At 40.5% G+C, this 19011-nt stretch overlaps 1 protein-coding gene across 11 annotated transcripts in view; it reads right to left on the bottom strand.

The window, feature by feature from the left end:
• KLHL32 (kelch like family member 32) overlaps positions 1-19011 on the bottom strand; it is a 261971-nt gene that overhangs the window by 84307 nt on the left and 158653 nt on the right. For 8 of the 11 annotated variants that reach the window (XR_004300015.1, XM_032408201.1, XM_032408202.1 and 5 more), the window contains exon 6: positions 15808-16023. The exons of 1 other annotated variant lie outside the window; for it this stretch is intronic. Coding sequence is in view for 8 of the 10 variants with exons in the window: in XM_032408201.1 (XP_032264092.1) it covers positions 15808-16023 (216 nt within the window). In the remaining 2 variants the exon portion in view is untranslated. Of the gene's footprint in view, positions 1-15807; positions 16024-19011 lie in introns of those variants that run through there. 2 more of the 11 variants (XM_032408204.1, XM_032408209.1) reach the window with 2 other exon arrangements.

Genomic DNA, 19011 nt, shown 5'->3' on the forward strand with positions numbered 1-19011 from the left:
AAGAAAGGAAGAAAGAAAAGTGAGATATAGACTAAACCTAGTTGTTTCTGCATAACACTCAGTGTATATTCACTTTCTTCAGTTGGCTTCAGTCTCTCATTAAAAATACTTTAATTCATGTCCATAAGTCCCCTCAAATCTCAACTCAGTTCACTGGGTGGCAAGGAAAAAAATATATAAACTAAGCTATCAGGCTTGAGACAACTAAAATAATGACTGATTGAGCTGATTACTTTTCTTCTTGTTTTGTTGCTCTGAGGCAAATGATATAACCATGAATCTTTTCTTTTAGTTGTTTTTTTTTTAATTCATCCATTCCTCAATTTTTTGTTGAGTGTCCATTATGTGCCAGGAACTTACTCAGTGAAAAAGAAGATTCTAATTAGTTCACATACATACATTCTAATTTGCCATTCACTTCCAAGCTCTATTAATACCATAAAACTCAAGGCTTACTCTTGACCTCAAGTGTCTTAACATATCCCTAAAAATATACACATGGAATATTGGAATTAGAGGAAGAAAAATCCTGCAAATTTGGAATCCCACAAATTCTGTCTATTGTAAGCAGATTTTCAGATACATGCAAAAACCATCTTCTTTTTTTTTTTTTAAAGATTTTATTTATTTATTTGACAAAGAGAGAGCACAAGTAGGCAGAGTGGTAGACAGAGGGAGAAGGAGAAGCAGACTCCCCGCTGAGCAGGGAGCCCGATGCGGGGCTCGATCCCAGGACTCCGGGATCATGACCTGAGCCGAAGGCAGACGCTTAATGACTGAGCCACCCAGGTGCCCCCCAAAACCATCTTCTAATGTTGCCATCTCCCTCATGGGTGTTTTAAATATTGCCAGTACATGTATATAAATTTTATGGTTTAAAAAAAGCTGTTTAGTTTGTAAACATGTCCTGGAGCATCCTGAGAGCATCAAGCCTTTGAATATTTCTTTATGAACTGATTCAATAATAATGAACCAATAGCAGGTTCACTGGCACACACACTCCCCGCCTGAAATTAAACCTTTAATGACCAAAAGGACCTCACAGGCTCAAGCAGCTGCCCCAAGTCACCGATACGGAGATGGTCAAATCCCTCAAACAAAAGTTACTATGATGGATTTAGATGTCCCCGAAGTATCTAAGCTGCATTTAAGATTTTAACGCTGGCAGTCTCCAAATAAAAAGAACATTATCCTCAATGGTCACTTTAAATAGTAATTTAGAGCTACAGAGCGCAGTGATTACAGCGGGGAACCCCCTAACTGAAGTGTATGACTAAACATTGTTGGGGGCAGACTCTGCTATCAAGAGAATGGAGCTGATGTGCTGGGGTTGGGGAGCCAGAGCCTATATTCTCAGGGAGCTGCAGAGAATACACAAAAACGGGATGCTCACCACTGACCGCCTTCACTATGTGCATATCAGCTTGGCTACTGATGTTTAAACAGAATATTTCACACTGCAGTCTCTAACAACTAGGATGAAATGAGGGATCTGTGGGAACAGTGAATCCTCTATTCACCCCTTGCAACAACTCTGAGTGTAATACACAAGTAATATTTTTGCCAAAGAAGATACATTCTCCAGCACAATTTTCCTATATTCTTTGGCCAGGAGAAGTAGTTTAGAGAACCAATCTATTATAGTCATGTAAGGAAGACAGGTGTGTGGGAAAAACAGGCTCAGCAGCTTGACCATCTCGGAAGACTCGTGAGCAATAAAGGGACTGCAAAGGATGAGGGAATGAGTATAAGGTGGTAGCCATTCCAGGGGCTACCCCGAGAGAAGGCTCTGTCTCAGCCCCAGTGCCTGGCACCCAACAGGACACCTGTAAGTGTTGGCTGAACAAGAAACAGTGGGAATTGAGAGACTGCAACCTGGAGAAATCACAGATCGGAGACATCTTTATAAGGTTGGGAGGAATAAGGAGTTTGAAGAGCAAGGGGAACTTTGAAGGTAGAGTTGGAGGAATTGAAAGAGGAAAGTGAAACTGCAGGCAACACCCAGGCCCAGCCCCGGGAGCAGAAGAAATGCCAGCACAGGCCAGGATATGAAATGTGAGGCACCCCGCAGGACCTTCTCAGGGGGACACCACGGCTGGGGGATATGACGTTGGTGCACTAAGCCAACGTGAGAGCACAGTGGTGGGCATGTGGTGGAGGGCTCATGAGGACATAGGAAAAGCAGTCTGAGACATTCATTTTCCACGGTTAGATATAAGGTACAACAGATTAGGGAACATAGAAACCCAGTCAGGCTTCACCCAAAAGCAACATGAAATAATGAGCTATACACTTCCTTTAAGAAGAAATAGTCTTTGGTCAAGTCCCATGAATTTGCAAACATAGTGAATCTACAAAATAAAATCACTCATTGTCACAGAGACCATAAATTGGTATCAAAACTGAACTTCATCCTACTTTTTTAAATATCAGAAACTATTGACTGATTTGACATTTCTCCCCTAATTACCTTTTAACTTCCCATCACTTCAACAAAACAAGACATAACTAATCGATAATTTTACTAAGCATCCCTGAAGGCTATTTTATCTGTGCTGTCCATAGAGCTAAACAAAACTAATCACTTGTGATCCAGTGTAGCAAAGAATCTGGTGAGACCATGTGTGTGCGTGCGTGCGCGCGCGCGTGTGTGTGTGTGTGTGTGTGTGTATACTCCCAATCCTATTGTCATTTCTTTTTACACTTGATCTTAGCCAAAAGGCTGAGAAGCGATCGTCATTTCTTTTTAAATAAACATTTTAAATAGCACTGTTGCTTAAATAAGGACTGCATTAAGACAGTAACTGAATTCAATGATTTAATTCATTTTTGGAGCCTCTTCAGGTGAGACTGAATTATCACCTAATGGCTCTCTTTACCATTCAAAAATGAACAGCTTACTGAAAAAAAAACCACAAGAAATAAATAATATGAAATAGAATACTTGAAGCGAAATTATAATCATTATGATGCTGTCATCTTAACATCTATAGACTTAATTGTTTTACAATTGACTTGACATGTGAGAAAAATATCCAAGGCTAGGTAAAAATATGCTGCTGAACACTCACTGTGGGGAAAGAAACTGAAGACAACAGAAATGCAAAAGCAGAACAATGAGGTTCGCTCTCAGGTGTCTAATCCAGGAGACCACTGTGCGCAGCTGGGAGACAGTAATAACAGTTTTTCTTTATTTTTCTTTTCCTCTATTTTTCTTTTTAAAAGGTATGCAGCAAAGAGGAGTGTGGTGAGCCACATACTGTAAACACCAGCGGTATGAGGGGGCCACCTATGCTTCCAACAGCAATAAGATAAGGTGCTGACTTAATACAAATTGATAGTTGCAACTTGTAACAACCTCCTTACTACTACAAACACATTTCTGTCTGCCTGCCTCCCCCCGTCTCCCAGGCTCCCCAGGAAGGAGGCAAAAGGAGGAAGATGCTGCACTTGGAAACAGGAATTGGGCACATTGTTGGGAGACACACGACTGAGGGAAGTGTCAGGAGAACAGAAGATTCACTTCCATAAATGGGCCCATTTGAATTTCCTGGTTTGGCTGGTTAGTTCAGAAACAGTGCAGAACCTCTGTGTGAGCTATCTGCTGCATTAGCAAACTGGCCCAAGTATCCCTATCGTTCATACTTCCCCACCACACAATCGGAATGGAAACATTTGCTCTATTGGAAGGCAGTGATAAGGGTGGATTTTTAAAGTTTCCATTTTTAAGTGAAAATGAAAGAAAAATGCTCTTCTAGATGTGTTTTGCCTTTGAGCTCCATTTGAAAAAAAAAGGGAAAAAAAAAGGCAGAGAAAGCTGCTGTGAAGGTCACCGAGTGAAAGAACTTCCTCAGGGCACAGAATAAATTAAATCCCAAGGAAAAAATAAAATGTGATTTCCAGAGTGTGAGGCACAAACTCCAAATGACAATGATTGACAGCCAAACTATATCCGTGCAATATCCAAGACTGCACGTTCTCATTTACCTCAGTGTAGCCAGCAAGCGCCCATTAAACATCCGTCTGATGCCCAAATTAACCTTCTTGGCAAACTGAAAGAGGCACAAACTATCATAATCAACCTTTCATTATCACAGCAGCCTCTAGTTAAAGGGTCAGAATAATTGTGCCATCAGAGCCTTGATTGTTTTCAATCAACAGACGGCTGGAGTGACAGCTCAGTGATGGAGGGGTCTGATGAAACCGCACCAGGCCTAATCAGGGCGGATGAAAGGAAGGCATGATTGGTGCAAATGAACAGTCGTGCCTCTCCTTTTCATTTACAATCTGAAATTACTCTTAAATTTGTGGTTTTTTTTTTTTTTTTTCCCTCCCTTATGAGCACCACTGAAAGAATGTTTGACTTATTATGAGTTCTGACAGTGCAGAGTTATAAAACACAGGTAGGGTTATCAGCTGAGGCTTTAAGTGGGTATTCAGCATAATTCTAACAAATTCACTCTTGAAAAGCACAAAATGACTAAAAAGGCTTCCAATGACCTAACCTCTCAGCGCTGTTTGATTAACAGACCCATTTATTCCGCTGGCATTCTAAATGATGAGAAGATAAAACCGAGGGCAGAAATACCCTGGAAATGTTTTCTTTCAACCCACTGCTCTGTTTGCTTCGGTACCAGTTCCTCTGTCCCAAATCCTTCCTGGCCTCGAGGAACACCACGTTAAAGGCTCACAAACACTCACCCATCAGAGGATATGGGTCAAATACGGGCTATTTTTGGCGGAGAACATGAAGCTGCTCTGGGAACCACAAGAGTAGGAAAGGGACTGGAACACAGCAACCCTAAGGCTGATATCCAAAAGAAGATTTGGGGAAAAGGAATAGGAAATTCTGTGATAGGCAAGGCTAAACTTGCCCTAAAAGCGATTTGGAGAAAACCAAAACAAAGTAAAACTGCATTTACATAGCAGTTATTGGGGTTTTTTTTTTAAGATTTTATTTATTTATTAGAGAGAGAGGATGAGTATGGGGGAAGGGCAGAGGGAGAAGGAGAAGCAGACTCCCCACTGAGCAGGGAGCCTGACATGGGACTCGATCGCAGAACTCTGGGACCATGACCTGAGCCGAAGGCAGCTGCTTAACCAACTGAGCCACCCAGGCGTCCCTATGTAGCAGTTATTGTTAACAAACTACAGACATTAACATCCTTAAAAAATTTAGTGACGAATGGAACACACATTGGACTGGCAAAAATAAACTTCTAACTTCTATTTTTTGTCTTGATTGTTGAGATCAACCAGCCAATTATGAGAGTATTAGGATTCAGGACAGTACTGAACACAAAGGAAAGCCTTTTAGCTGCAAAGATGAATATGCATCTAATTTCCATATGTGTATCTACCTGCGAGTGTGTGCACGGTGTGAACCCCACCTGCGTGTGTGGAAGAGATGGGCAACAGGGTGGCTGCTGGCTCAAGATGCAGGGTAGTTTTTAACCTCTCCAGTCAAATTTTTTACATAAAACTTAGGCCATTTTATTTGTTAGATTGTGATTTGGAATAATGGCATAGGGGTATATAATTAACAAGGTAAAGAGTTATTAAACACAGCCTGAAATTTTCCATGCAATATTTAGCAAAATTTGTTCCCTCTTATCTAGATCTCTTTCATGAGTCAACGGGTCACCACAAATATACACAGAATATGCAAAATTCCCACAGTTCTACCTACATGAAATACACTTCAGGCAGGGTATTGCGGACTGTCCTATGACTTTCTTTCTGCAGCACCTCAAAGTTTCTGTTTTGATTGTTATTTAGAGACAACTCTCAAAGGAAGCTATCTGGCAAAGGGTTCCATCACAAGTATTTTTCAAGGGCCCATACTCTTCGGTGGCCACTTTACTTCCCGTGTGCACACAGGCATCTCCAGCAAGCTGTCCCAGTGACAGACACTCCATCATCGCCTGATGGATAGTTCTTCTCCCAGTGGGGTATTGGCTTTTTTTTTTTTTTTAAGATTTTATTTATTTATTTGAGAGAGAGAGACAGAGAGAGTGAGAGAGAGAGAGAGAACACAAGCAGGGTGAGGGGCAAAGGGAGAAGCAGACTCCCCGCCGAGCAGGGAGCCTGATCTGGGGCTTGATCCCGGGACTCCAGGATCATGACCCGATCCAAAGGCAGGCGCTTAACTGACTGAGCCACCCAGGTGCCCCATGGTATTGGCTTTTTAAGGCCTGACTTCCTCTGCTCAGAAGGCAGTCTGTGTGTTGACCAAAGAGGAGTGACTTCGGGATACTGAACTCACGGGGGATTTGAAACAGGATTTCCTAGCTGGTTCACAGAGCATGAAGACGAAACGCAAGCCAACCTGAGTAAGTGCCCGTTCTAACCCCCAAACCCAAGAAGTGTGGAGCTGATCATTCTCACGTACCACACAGTCTCTCTACGTGGCCTAAATCTTGAAATCATGAAATGAGGAAGGCAGAAAGATTCTTCAGGGGAGTTGGCAAACCTGATAAATCAACCCCTTTGTTTATTATTTAATTGGGCTTCACTCCAAAGAGTGAATAGTCCCAGAAGTGGGCAGAATAAGAAATCGCTCACAGTCCTCCACAAGTCCAATGTCATTCTCACAGCCAAAGACAGGGAATGCTTAAACTGTATTTGCCTCTTAACGAAGTGCTGTCCTTTCTGGATGGAGAGGTTCAGTTTTACTTTCAGCTGTGAGTAATTTCCCATTGTGATTGGCTGACTTATAGTCAATTTAGTATAATTAATGCCAAATTACATTGTAATTCACATAGAATTACAAATTAAAAGCTATATTAAGAGCAAATGAATTAATCAAAATTAATGATATTATACTCACTTGTTTTAAAGTGTTAATAAGATAGGTCCTCCTAAAACGTTTAAACTTCAGAGCACCATCCATCACTCCTTCAATTACCTGATTTCCTTGTGTGGTCAGAGGAGGTAGCATGTGGGCATTTTTCATCAACAAGAACACACACAAAGAAGATGTGTGCATTCCATCTCTAGCTTGCAGGGCTCCTTTCGGCTTCTATTCTTGAAGCGTAAGTAATGTCTGTGTCACTTACTGACACTGACATGTAATACTCCCTCTAGACAAAGGGAAGCAATGTCCAGAATTTGTTATATCTATCTCTAGAATTCATCAAGAATTGTTTTTTTTTTTTTTTCCTAAGAGGATTTTTCTTCCTGGTTATGTTTTGTCTACCACAACATCGAAGTCTGTTTGCATTCCTCCAACATAACCCCCGCAAGTCACAAAGAAGTGGTCGGACTAGAGAGTAGGACCTCAACCCAGAGAACGTATGACTCTGTATCGTGGGCACAAAAGAAGTCTGAGAATTATCTTTATGAATGCTGCCGACGATTGTTATCTATTCTAGAATGGCCGCCTTTCTCCTCCGGATGTGCCAAGTTGAGGTGTTCTTTATTTATACGTGGGGCAAAAGTTCTGGAGGCAGGAGCGGAAGAAGCAGTGGATAAGGATGTCAGTATTCAACAATGTCAAGGCGTCTACATCTCTTTCGAATATAAATAATTTTGGAGCCTCTGAGCCACTCCATGGTTAATTTTAGATCCTGTCCGTTAGAATGCCAGGAACAGGAAATCTCTATGGTCTTCATGGCCACTGGACACTCAGTTGGCCTGATAAGGATTCCCATAGAAATAGTCTGGGAAGCAGGATATGGGCCACAGAATCCTTTCTTCTGGAAAGAGACTAACATTTATCAATTCCAATAAATTAATTTTTTTCTCCTTTTCTCTTAAGCCCCATATTTAGGCCATCACCCAATTGTCAATCTCTGCTACCTATATTTCTAAATTTTCAATGTGCGGTTCATAAAATAAAAATATAATGATTAATCACTTCCATTCATTCCATCCAATTTCCAACAGCCTGAAGACTTCCCACCACACAGTCTATCCAGCTGCAGCAAAAATAATGGTGCTCCAGGTTCTCTTTCAAGCTGATTTAAAGCCCTTGATGGGATTTTAAAGTGATCCTCCCTTGTGGGCCTTCTCTTCCTGCCTCATACTTCATCACCTGTGCCTCGAAGGAATGCAAGGTGGCTCCCTGCCTCAGCCAGAATTCTCCAGTCGCTTCTCCTCATCAAACCACCTAGAGCCCCAATTTTTGAGGCTCTGATAAAGAAAGACCCTCAGCTACAATTTCTCGTACTGCTTTTATTGGAGTCATGTTTGCAACTTCCCACAAAGCCGCACAACAGGTGAAAATGAAAACTGGTCATCTATTAGGAAATGTATACTGCTGGATTACTCATTATAGATTAATAGAACCTCTTTGACGTATGAGAAGACATGTCAGGTACTTCGAGTTTCCGTTTTCTTAGAGATCTGGTATATTTCAAGAGAATACAGTGCGACCTACGTTGAATATATACTGTGAAGTGAGTCAATCACTTGCCCTCTGTGAGCTTCAGTTTCCTGACCTGTTAAAATTTGGGTAATATTTGCTTTATCAACTTTAACAGGCTGATGAGAGACTCAAATGAAATTATGTATGGAAAAATGCTTTTACAATATAAAGCTCTCCAGGATTGTAAAGAATTGTTATTGTTGCTGTTATTATTATTGATGAACTTCTGTGCCTAGCCTCAGGGTTTCTATCTCATATACAGCTTATAGTTGGGTTTTATTTTTAAATCCCTGATAACCCAGGTAGCAGCAAATATTACTGCAGGCCACCAATGCATAGATAATATCCTCCAGCCATCTTTTTTCCTTCCCATGGCAGCAACAACAAAGTATCAGTCTGGAAACAACATGAATCACAGTGAAAATTAGAAGCAGAGAACATAAATATGTCATATCTCATAAATCACCTTGTTGTTCTGTTGTGCTCATTAAAAAAAAAAAAAAGGAAAAAAACCCCGATTAACTCATGGGAACAGCAGCACATGAATACAAGTTAGGTCTCCTGTAATTTCTGATAATCACTGCCCCTCACAGCTACTTGACAACACACAGCTCTAGTGCTGAGGATTAGCTGAAGCAAAGTCCCTCTGAAATGAATGTGTCATGCATCTTGCAAAGGCACACAGCCCAGACAAACAACGGCAAGGCCACCAGTCAAGCTCCTGGGATGCGTCCTCACTGAGGAATTAGTGGCGTGTTCATCAGGATGAATGACTAAATATCCACTCTGGCAGCTTTGAGCACCAGGCCCTGAAATAGCAGCATTGCTCAGTGTCCAGATGGGGGCCTTCAGAGGATAAAACACCCTCCGGGCACAGCACTATTTGGGATGCGAAGGAGCCACAGTTTATTCTCTTCCCTAACACCCATAAGAAGGAAGAGGAGATATCCCCCTTACATTTATAGAAAAGATGGTATGTAGCGGGGAGGGAATGCCAGATGTTTCAGGAAGAAAATCGAGAAATGGTACACGTTTAATTAGGTTAAGGAATGGGAAGTAAAAAAATAAAATGAGATACCATGAAGATGCCCAGAAAGTACCTTTCTGAAAAAAAATAGTAATGCCACATGCGTATATGAAATTGAATTGAGGAAGGCTGGGAATATAATGAAAGATTATAATTTTGTTTGGGGATGAGCGTTTTCAGGCCATAGCATTTTATTCTAATTCTAGTTACCAAGGTCCAAGTGTTAAAAATGATAATGCTCCTCACATTATTTTCTGATTAAATGACCACCCACAGTCTGATTTCTTTGAGGCTTGGACTGCACCACACGGACTGACAAAGGTTTGCAAAGCTGTTTAGCGGGTACAGACAATGAACAAGAGTTAACAACGAAGAAAGCACTGAGGGGAAGGGAAAGGGACGCTACGTCGTGTTGAAATGCCCAAACAAAAGCATTTCATTTTCCAACATAGCCAGATCATGTCAACATGCCCCAAATTAGCAAATTATTTGGCACAGGTCAGTCCCCACTGGGAAGGAATCAAGCATGGTGGGAAAGAGTAGCAGGTGGGAAGCTTCACATCAGACTCTAAGATCCACGAAAGCAGGGCCACGTCAGTCCTTTCCACTCTGACTGCCCAGAACCTGCCACATAGCAGGCAAAAGTAGGACTCAATAGCACATGATTGGGTAGGGCAGACACTCAATAACAATTTGAAATAAATGAAGGAATGAATGAAGTGCATACCATAGAGCACAGGGTCAGAACTAACAACATGACACAGACATGGATGGAGGCAGGCTTGGCCATTATCCTTTCAATCTCTGGGCACCACAACAGAGAACACAAATGGTCCAGCCCTTCCAAATTTCTTTTAAAGTCACAGGAGGGACGCCTGGGTGGCTCAGTTGGTGAAGTGTCTGCCTTCGGCTCAGGTCATGATGCGGGGTTCTGGGATCGAGCCGACGTCGGGCTCCCTGCTCAGCGGGGAGTCCGCTCCTCCCTCTGCCTATGCCGGTTGCCCCCCCTGCTCGTGCTCTCTCTCTCTCTCTCTGACAAATAAATAAATAAAATCTTTGAAAAAAAGTCACAGGATTAATTTGATACACCTCTGTGTCCATTACCCCCAAGTACTTTTGAGCTTGAATTTAGAAGCTATGGACCAGAGTAGGAAGGGCCCAAGAATGAGAAGACATGAATTTGATCTCTAGCCTTGTTACCTCAGTTTTTCCATTTGCACCATAGGACAACAAAGCAATGATAAATGCAGAAGCATTCTTGAAACTGTGATATGATACTCAAATATGAAGTATTATGACAGTACTGTTTAACATAGAGTCCTGTTCAAAGTCCTTGCTTCCCCCTGGCCAGAAGTACATTTGGGTCAATTTATAATGTAAGAGAGAAAAGATGTCAGCTGCGTATATCCCAAGTGCCCTCTACTTTCTAACCATAAAGGAATAGTTGCTTTTGGTTTGGGCTCATCTTCTGGGACTCCTTTTAAATCAAACTGTAAGTGGGTGGTTTTGTGGTATAGATAAAAGCCTGGAAGGGGCTTGTCAAAAAACAAAAACACAGCATCTGAGGTTGTTGACTACTCTAAACAATGTGTGACTCATGTCTCTAGAGATATAAAGTAAATGTGTTATTAGCAGTATGACTTATGGAACCAAATTTCCAACAAAATATAAGGAAAAATGCAGTTTTAAAAGGCCAAACTCAAGGGCACCTGGGGGGCTCAGTTGCTTAAGCAGCCGACTCTTGATACCAGCTCAGGTCTAGATCTCAGGGTCGTGAGTTCAAGCCCTGTGTTGGCTCCACTTACAATATAAATAAATAAATAAATAAAAATTAAAAAAAAAATAAAATGAAAGGCCAAACTCATTTTGTAAACCAATTCCTAGAATGAACCCAGCCCCATGTAGGAATAGTAGGATGTATTCTTATCCATTCAATACATTTTAATATTCAATACATTTTAATATTCAATACATTTTAATACAAAAACTCTACATTACTATTTTTATTTATTATTTATAGAGAGCAAGAGAACAAGGCAGTGTTCAATGCAAACATAACAGGCACAGCCTCTGCCTCTGGGGACACACAAAGACAAATGCAAACATGATTACCCCCAAACCCAAACCAGGGGACTCAGCCCTCTTGCCATACTAAAGTAGAACATGACCAGGTAAAGGAGACTGTCCTTGCTGAGGTCTGATCCCATTTAACGTCAGTGATGTGACCACTGAATTGTCTGGTTGGAATACAAAAGGAGGGGTCCTCAACCCAAGGTTAATAAAGAAAGAAAGCACTGATGTACGTACTGTTCTTATAGTAAGTCCTCTTCACTGAAAATAGCAATCAGTAAATAAATTAATAATTGAAGGAAAACCAAAGTTCTTCACACTCAGAGATGAAACTAAACTAAATCTAACTCAATAATGGAATATTTCTGGAAAGCTTTTTACCCCAGGACCTAGCTTCTAACACTGTACCTAGCATGTAATAGGTGCTCAAGAAATATTCACTTTTATTTCCACAAACTATCTTTATCCATTTTAAAATATCCTTCTTGTTTCTGCTACTTCAGAGATGAAATAAAATCCAGAGAGCTGAACTAATGGTTTAAAATTGGGGGCATCTGGGTGGCTCAGACAGTTAAGCGTCTGACTCTTGATTTTGGCTTAGGTCATGATCTCAGAGTCCTGAGATAAAGCCCTGTGTTGGGCTCCGCACTCAGCATGGAGTCTGCTTGAGTTTCTCTCACTCCCTCTCCCTCTGCCATTCCCCCCACTTTCTCTCTCTCTCTAAAAATAAATAAATCTTTTAAAAAATATCATAAAGATCCCTCCTATTTGGGGCGAGGCATGGGAAAGGAAAACCGAGTTAACAAACCTATACTCGGCCTTACACTCCAGCACGGTTTTGGGCATTTCATAGGTGCTCGATAAATAGTGATGGATGGAGAACCACATCTTCTCTATGTGCTAGCAAATGTAAGAATTTACATCACATTCAGGCTTTTTTCACTCCCATGAAAAGTAATCTCTGAATCCTCATTCTGGTAAGAGAGAATCTGGGGTAGAGGAGGCAGATAATGCATTTTCCTCGGAAAAAAACCGGATTGGCCAGGACTTCCTATGAAAATGAAAACAGACCCAATACGTGGGTATGGTATGGAATGGTTCATTATTTCACTCAAGTTTTATAGCAGGACCCCGGCTCAGTAATCTGAAACTCTATGTTGAATCTAACAGGAAAAATTTAACAAGACCCTACTGAAACAAAGTCCTACGTTAGAGCTAAAACCCGAAAGCCAAACAAAACTGGTAGAGATTTGCCAGGTCACGAACGCGTGTGACCTCATGCCCCACGTTTCCTCTCCAGTTGATTTGCTCATTTTTAGTCTCCTGTTTCTTTGAGCCCCATAACCAATTTGGTGTCTTTCATCTGGAACCTAGAAATCGCTGGCCTTGAAACATCAGACCAAATTGTTAAGCTGAATTGAACTGAATTTTTTAAAAAGCATTTTTCTGAGGGGACTTCTATGCCTTTATACACTAAAGTGTGTATATGGTGCAATTCTCTACATTACCCTATGAATGTAAAGAGAAGTTACCTAACAGGCCGAGTAGTTTCAGACCATGGAAGGGAGGAAAAATTATTTATAGGGGATGAAGAAGCCCTCTGTGAGAAAAGAGACTTAAAGTTTAAAAAGGTCAGATGGGGGGGGGGGAAGAGCAGATATAAGGCATAATCTTGGGGGATTTCACAGGTTTTCAGATCCACAGAATGGTTATTACAGCCTGCAGCACATTTTATCAGGAAAGGAAGTGGATAAGGGACAGCAGGAGAAAGTAAAAAAGAGTTTGTTCAGTGAGGATTATTTGAAGGGTCTTATGACATCTTCAGAGACAGACTGCGTGAAATCTGGTGAAAAATGAAAATGAGACCTTTTACCAAAAGAAAGGGAATGTCCCAGATTACATTATCAGTTGACAGTGGAAGAAGCACATGTGTAAACATGTGCACATGCGTGCGTGTGTGTGTGTGTGTGTGTGTGTGTTTACTGGGCTCTCGCCTTAAGTTACTAGTTGCACATATTAATCAAAGAGCACTACCCCTCCATCTGCTTTTCTATTACCTGTCCTACTTTGTGTCAATTTCCTTTCTCCTCCCCCACACCCCTTGACTCACTGTTCTTCTTTAAGACATGGGATGGGGATTTGTCAAAGTCAATGAGCACTTTATTACAGTGAGAACGTTCCGTAATGAACAATTCAGCAATTTAATGAGATTCTGTAGATTTGTCTCCAGCCTGTCCATCAAGATTCACTTCTATAAAGCACCCTGACACTAATCCTCTGGCATACCCAATCTTCACCCAGGGCTGAATATTAGATTCTTCCCTGGTATATTGCATTACTAGTATAACCTCAGCAAAAATGATGAACTTAACTATACTTGAGGCAATATAGCTGGTCTGATTTAATTCTTCTCTATTGGGTTGAGTATGAGGGAATTACGTATTTACTAAGATAAAGCAAAACAGTTTCTTATTGCCTGCTGAATGCCTAAATTGATCATATTTATGTGAGTCTTTTAATTCTTTCTTGAGGACCAGGTACAAAAAGATATTGCCTGCAGCAGAAAGCAGTTTTTAAAATTCTACATGATAATATTGGTAACCTTTGGAGAGGCAATTATGATAACTCTTAAGTGGACAGTATGGAATTTTTTTTGGGTACTCAGACATCTGCACATTACCTCTCTGGCAGTCCCTTCAACCATGCCACAAAAAGAGATAGAAGCCACAAGGATGACTGGCTCAGATTTTAATTCAGTTAGAAATAATTAAACGCAGAATTCATTCCAAGTCTTTCTTTTTCCCTTTGGGAAATGAAGAAAAATTTGGCAACCTCCCACTTTGAATTGACCAGAAAATGTTGATGATTTGTGTTTATAGGGGAGAACCACAGATAATTAAAATTCATACCAAAACTCATCCTCACCAACTTTTGACCTCTGCCTGAACAAACATTATCAGAAATACCTAAGAAGGAGAAAGAAAATATGGATTATTCTTTTTCCTTATATTTTCTTTGTCAAGACAGTGTGGAATACTGGACAGATGAGGATAGGAGTCTGCAGACTTAGATTTGTAGGCTGGCTCTGCTCTGTAACTCTGAGCAAGGCACTGAAGCCCCATTTTGCTCATCTGGACGATGGGGTGATAACAACTATCCTTCAAGCCCATTGTGACAATAAGTCAATAAGTTTGCAAAGAGTCTGGGTCCTGGAAGGCCCTCACTACACTGTAGCTCTTATTATTCTCAGTGGTGGAGCAACAGTAAAGAAGGAAGTTGCTGATTAATGTAAAGAAAGAAAGAAATAAGGGAGAAAGACATCAGGAAAATTATCAGTGAATAGAGTCAGGTGCTGGATAATCAACAGCTCCCTCTGCCTGTTCTGGCCAGAGTTAAAGTACTCTCCAAATGTCATTTGCTAAGATACCAGGAATTTACTGTCCCATCAGCTAACAGAAGACTTCATATTTTCTCTTGTATTCTGTATATAAATAGCATGAACATGGATATAAATAAAATATATGTCTTATTTGTTTCTACTTCATGTGTTCTGTATATAAATAAAATGATCGTGAAATCTTGAAGGTATAACAAGATGGCTAGCCAGCATTCAGACAGTGAGGTGGTTGATGTAAGACGAAAGTGATAAGATGGGCTCTGACTGTTTCCCAAAGACACCATGTGGATTGTTCAAGTAAAGCCAGTGGGGATGAGCAGAAAAGGATTTAAACTGAATAATCAACCTGAAAACACAAAACATCCTCCCATCCCCTAGACAAAGGATATTTGGAAAGAATGCTACATCAGGCGAAAGGCAGGCCTTAGGAAAATGGCAATGAATGCAGAATTAACTAAAGAGGGAGATTTTTCCACTGCTGTGCAAGAAGAGCTTCATTTCGTTTAAGGTCCCAGCTGCTCTCAGCTGCAACAAAGAAATGTTTCAGAATCTATTCTGATTCCATTGGTCTTAAATAATATGCATATATGGCACTTGACAATCCATTTTTCTCATGTTCAGTTTAAGAAACTATCTATTGGGAGAAAGAAATTCTTGACTCTTTCTGATGTAACCCCCCCACTTAGGGTTTTGGGAAGCCCCAGCAAGGGTCTGAGAAACCACACCTGTGACAGCCCGAGTTAAGCTGAGCAGAGGCTGAGGCCTCCGACCCTCAAGGGCTGGTGTTCTCCAATCACTTGCCCATCAAGGGAGCATGACTTCTGACTTCGACTCTGAGGAGAACCAAACCAGACAAAATAGTTATCATTGCTCCTCAACTGTTCAACTTTTAACCATTCTGTGCCTTTTCCCTGCCAAAAGAAGACCCATGCAGAGCGCCCTTACCTGCCAGATCTGCTCTTCACTCAGGGAGGTCAGGCGGTCGCTCTTCAGAACCTCCTGGAGCAGACAATAAGGAAGCGTTAGAACGTCTTCTGGGCGACTCTTCAGGAGCTCAGAGAGATGTTTCACTAAGAAATCGATCACTGCCTTCTCCAGCAAAGTGAGGTTAAAGAGGTCAGCAAGTCTGTACAGATCCAAGTAATTAAAGCTATTTAATTCCTGGGTGCCAAAAAAATAAAAATGGGGGGAAAAAAGATCTCTTAGAAATTAATCCAAGAAAGAGCAGGCAAGAAATTCAGACTGACTCACTAAGGTTTGTATGACAGGAGTGGGGGAAATGGGACTCCACTGATAATGTTAAAAAAAAAAAAATCTCTTAATTATGAGACTCTGGCAGAGAACTGCATGTTCTAGAATTCATCATTTCTCCTTACTTTGCCCCTCTTAAAACACATGTATTTAAAGACATCTTATTTTTTTAATTTTTTAATTTATTTTTGAGAGAGGGAGCGAGAGAGCACAAGTGGGGGAGGGGCAGAGGGAGAAGCAGGCTCCCCACTGAGCAGGGAGCCCAATGTGGGACTCAATCCCAGGACCCTGGGATCATGACCTGAACTGAAGGTAGACACTTAACTGACTGAGCCACCCAGGTGCCCTAAAGACATTTTAATAAAGGAATTGAAAGGAGTTTCTGATTTCACTGACTGAAATGTTACTTTGCAACTTTTCAAGAAAATTTTACCAATGAAGAAAATTGATTTTTCTATCCTTTCCATATTTTACAGCTCTCAGGCGAGAAGTTTGTTCGACTACAGAAAATGTGAGTTCAGGTAAAGTAGGAGTCGTGATTAGATGACACAAACTATATGAAGGCAGACTGACTCTACTTTTTCCAAAACTTCAAATGAACTATGTCTTCAAGTAAAGACAACCCATCCTGACTTGAAATTAAAACACAGATTTTTTTACACGTAAGGTCTCAGGAAATGAAGGAATCTCACAGAAAAGATTCCTGTCCTGAATAATTCTATATTGAACCTACCTAAGATGAGCAATTTATAATTGTTCTTTATTTTTTGTTAGCCTCAAACATTCAGACAACCAATGACAATCTTTCCTTCTTATTCAAAGAGTTCCTGTAGCAATGCTCATTTTGGGGGGATTTTCCCTGTCTCTACCAGTTCTCAAGTTCATAGCCATGGCTCTAAAATAATGCACCCAGAGAGCCATGACTCCTGTGGAAACTTTCTTTAATTCTGCAAGAATCACAGTGGGCACACAGGCCTGATGATAGAAAACTTACCTATTTCAAGTAGAATGAAAGTCCTGTTTCCCATTTTTATTCTTATTTTTTTTTTAGATTTTATTATGTTATGTTAGTCACCATACATTACATCATTAGTTTTTGATGTAGTGTTCCATGATTCATTGTTTGCATATAACACCCAGTGCTCCATTCAATATGTGCCCTCCTTAGTACCCATCACCAGGCTAACCATCCCCTTCCCTTCTAAAACCCTCAGTTTGTTTCTCAGAGTCCATAGTCTCTCATGGTTCATCTCCCCCTCTGATTTCCCTCCCTTCATTTTTCCCTTCCTACTATCTTCTTCTTCTTCTTCTTTTTTTTTTTTAACATATAATGTATTATTTGTTTCAGAGGTACAGGTCTGTGATTCATCAGTCTTACTCAGCACTCACCATAGCACATACCCTCCCCAATGTCTATCACCCAGCCACCCCATCCCTCCCACCTCCCCCTTCTGCAGCCACCCTCAGTTTGTTTCCTGAGATTAAGAATTCCTCATATCAGTGAGATCATATGATACTTGTCTTTCTCTGACTGGCTTATTTCCGTTTAGCATAATACCCTCTAGTTCCATCCACGGTGTTGCAAATGGCAAGATTCCATGGTTTTTTAAATGGCTGCATAATATTGCATTGTATATATATACCACATCTTCTTTATCCATTCATCTGTTGATGGACATCTTGGCTCTTTCCATAGTTTGGCTATTGTGGACATTGCTGCTATAAACATTGGGGTGCACATATCCCTTCGGATCACTACATTTGTATCTTTTCCCCCCATTTTTAACTTGAAAATTTTAATATGTGAGCAGTATTTTCCACTAGCTTAAGGAGTGCAGAATACCATCAGATAGCTAATTCACTGATCTATTTAAGTAATTTTCAACATATTTTCACCTTTTCCAGTTATCCAAGAATATTAAGAACTCTTTCTAAAATACTGATATTCTATTTGAATGTATTTGTTTCTAGAATATTTGAAAGTCTAAAGGAATAGGTTCTAAATCTGTACTGTCCAGCATGGGTAGCCCCTAGCCACAGGTGGCTACTGAGCACTTAAAATATGGCTAGTCTGATTTGAGAGATGCTATAAGTGTTAAAGATACACCAAATGCCAGGAAGAAGAAAAACAGAATGTAAAATATCTCGTTAATAATTTTATATTGATTATATGTTAAAATGATAGTCTTCTGGATATAGCAGGTTAAATATGTAATTATAATTAATTTCACCTGTTTCTTTTTACTTTTTTTAAGGTTTTATTTGACAGAGAGAGAGAGAGCACAAGCACGGGGAGTGGCAGAGGGAGAAGCAGACTCCCCACTGAGCAGGGAGCCTGATATGGGACTCGATCCCAGGACCCTCGGATCGTGACCTGAGCTGAAGGCAGACACTTAACTGACTGAGCCACCCACGCACCCCTCTTTTTACTTTTTTTAAATGCAGCTACTAGAAAATTTAGAATGACATATGTGGCTCCCATTATGTGCTGTTCTATTGAATAAAATGTTAATAAAGAAATTGTAAAAACAGCTCTTTGAGTAACAGTTGCATCCTCATCATGGCTACCTGATTTATTATTAATATTTTTTTACTTTAGATTCTATTTCTTTGGATGGGAGATGATGCTTTAATTATATTCTAACAGGAGTCAAGTTAGATGACGAATCAGCATAAGATTCTGGCTCCTAATAGCTCTATTTGCCAACACAATCGAAAAGGAGTACATACTTATCTTTAAAATGAAGTTTACTACAGATGACCACTAAAATCCAATACAACTCAAACATCTAAGAGTCCACTCACAGCCACTCAATCAAAATATCCTGGCTTCCCATTCAGCAGATTTTATCAAAGGAATACTGAAGATTTTAACTCTAGCGCCAATTATTTCAAATA

Source organism: Phoca vitulina, unplaced genomic scaffold, assembly GCF_004348235.1.
Source record: "Phoca vitulina isolate PV1807 unplaced genomic scaffold, GSC_HSeal_1.0 scaffold9, whole genome shotgun sequence".
Classification (NCBI taxonomy): Eukaryota; Metazoa; Chordata; class Mammalia; order Carnivora; family Phocidae; genus Phoca; species Phoca vitulina.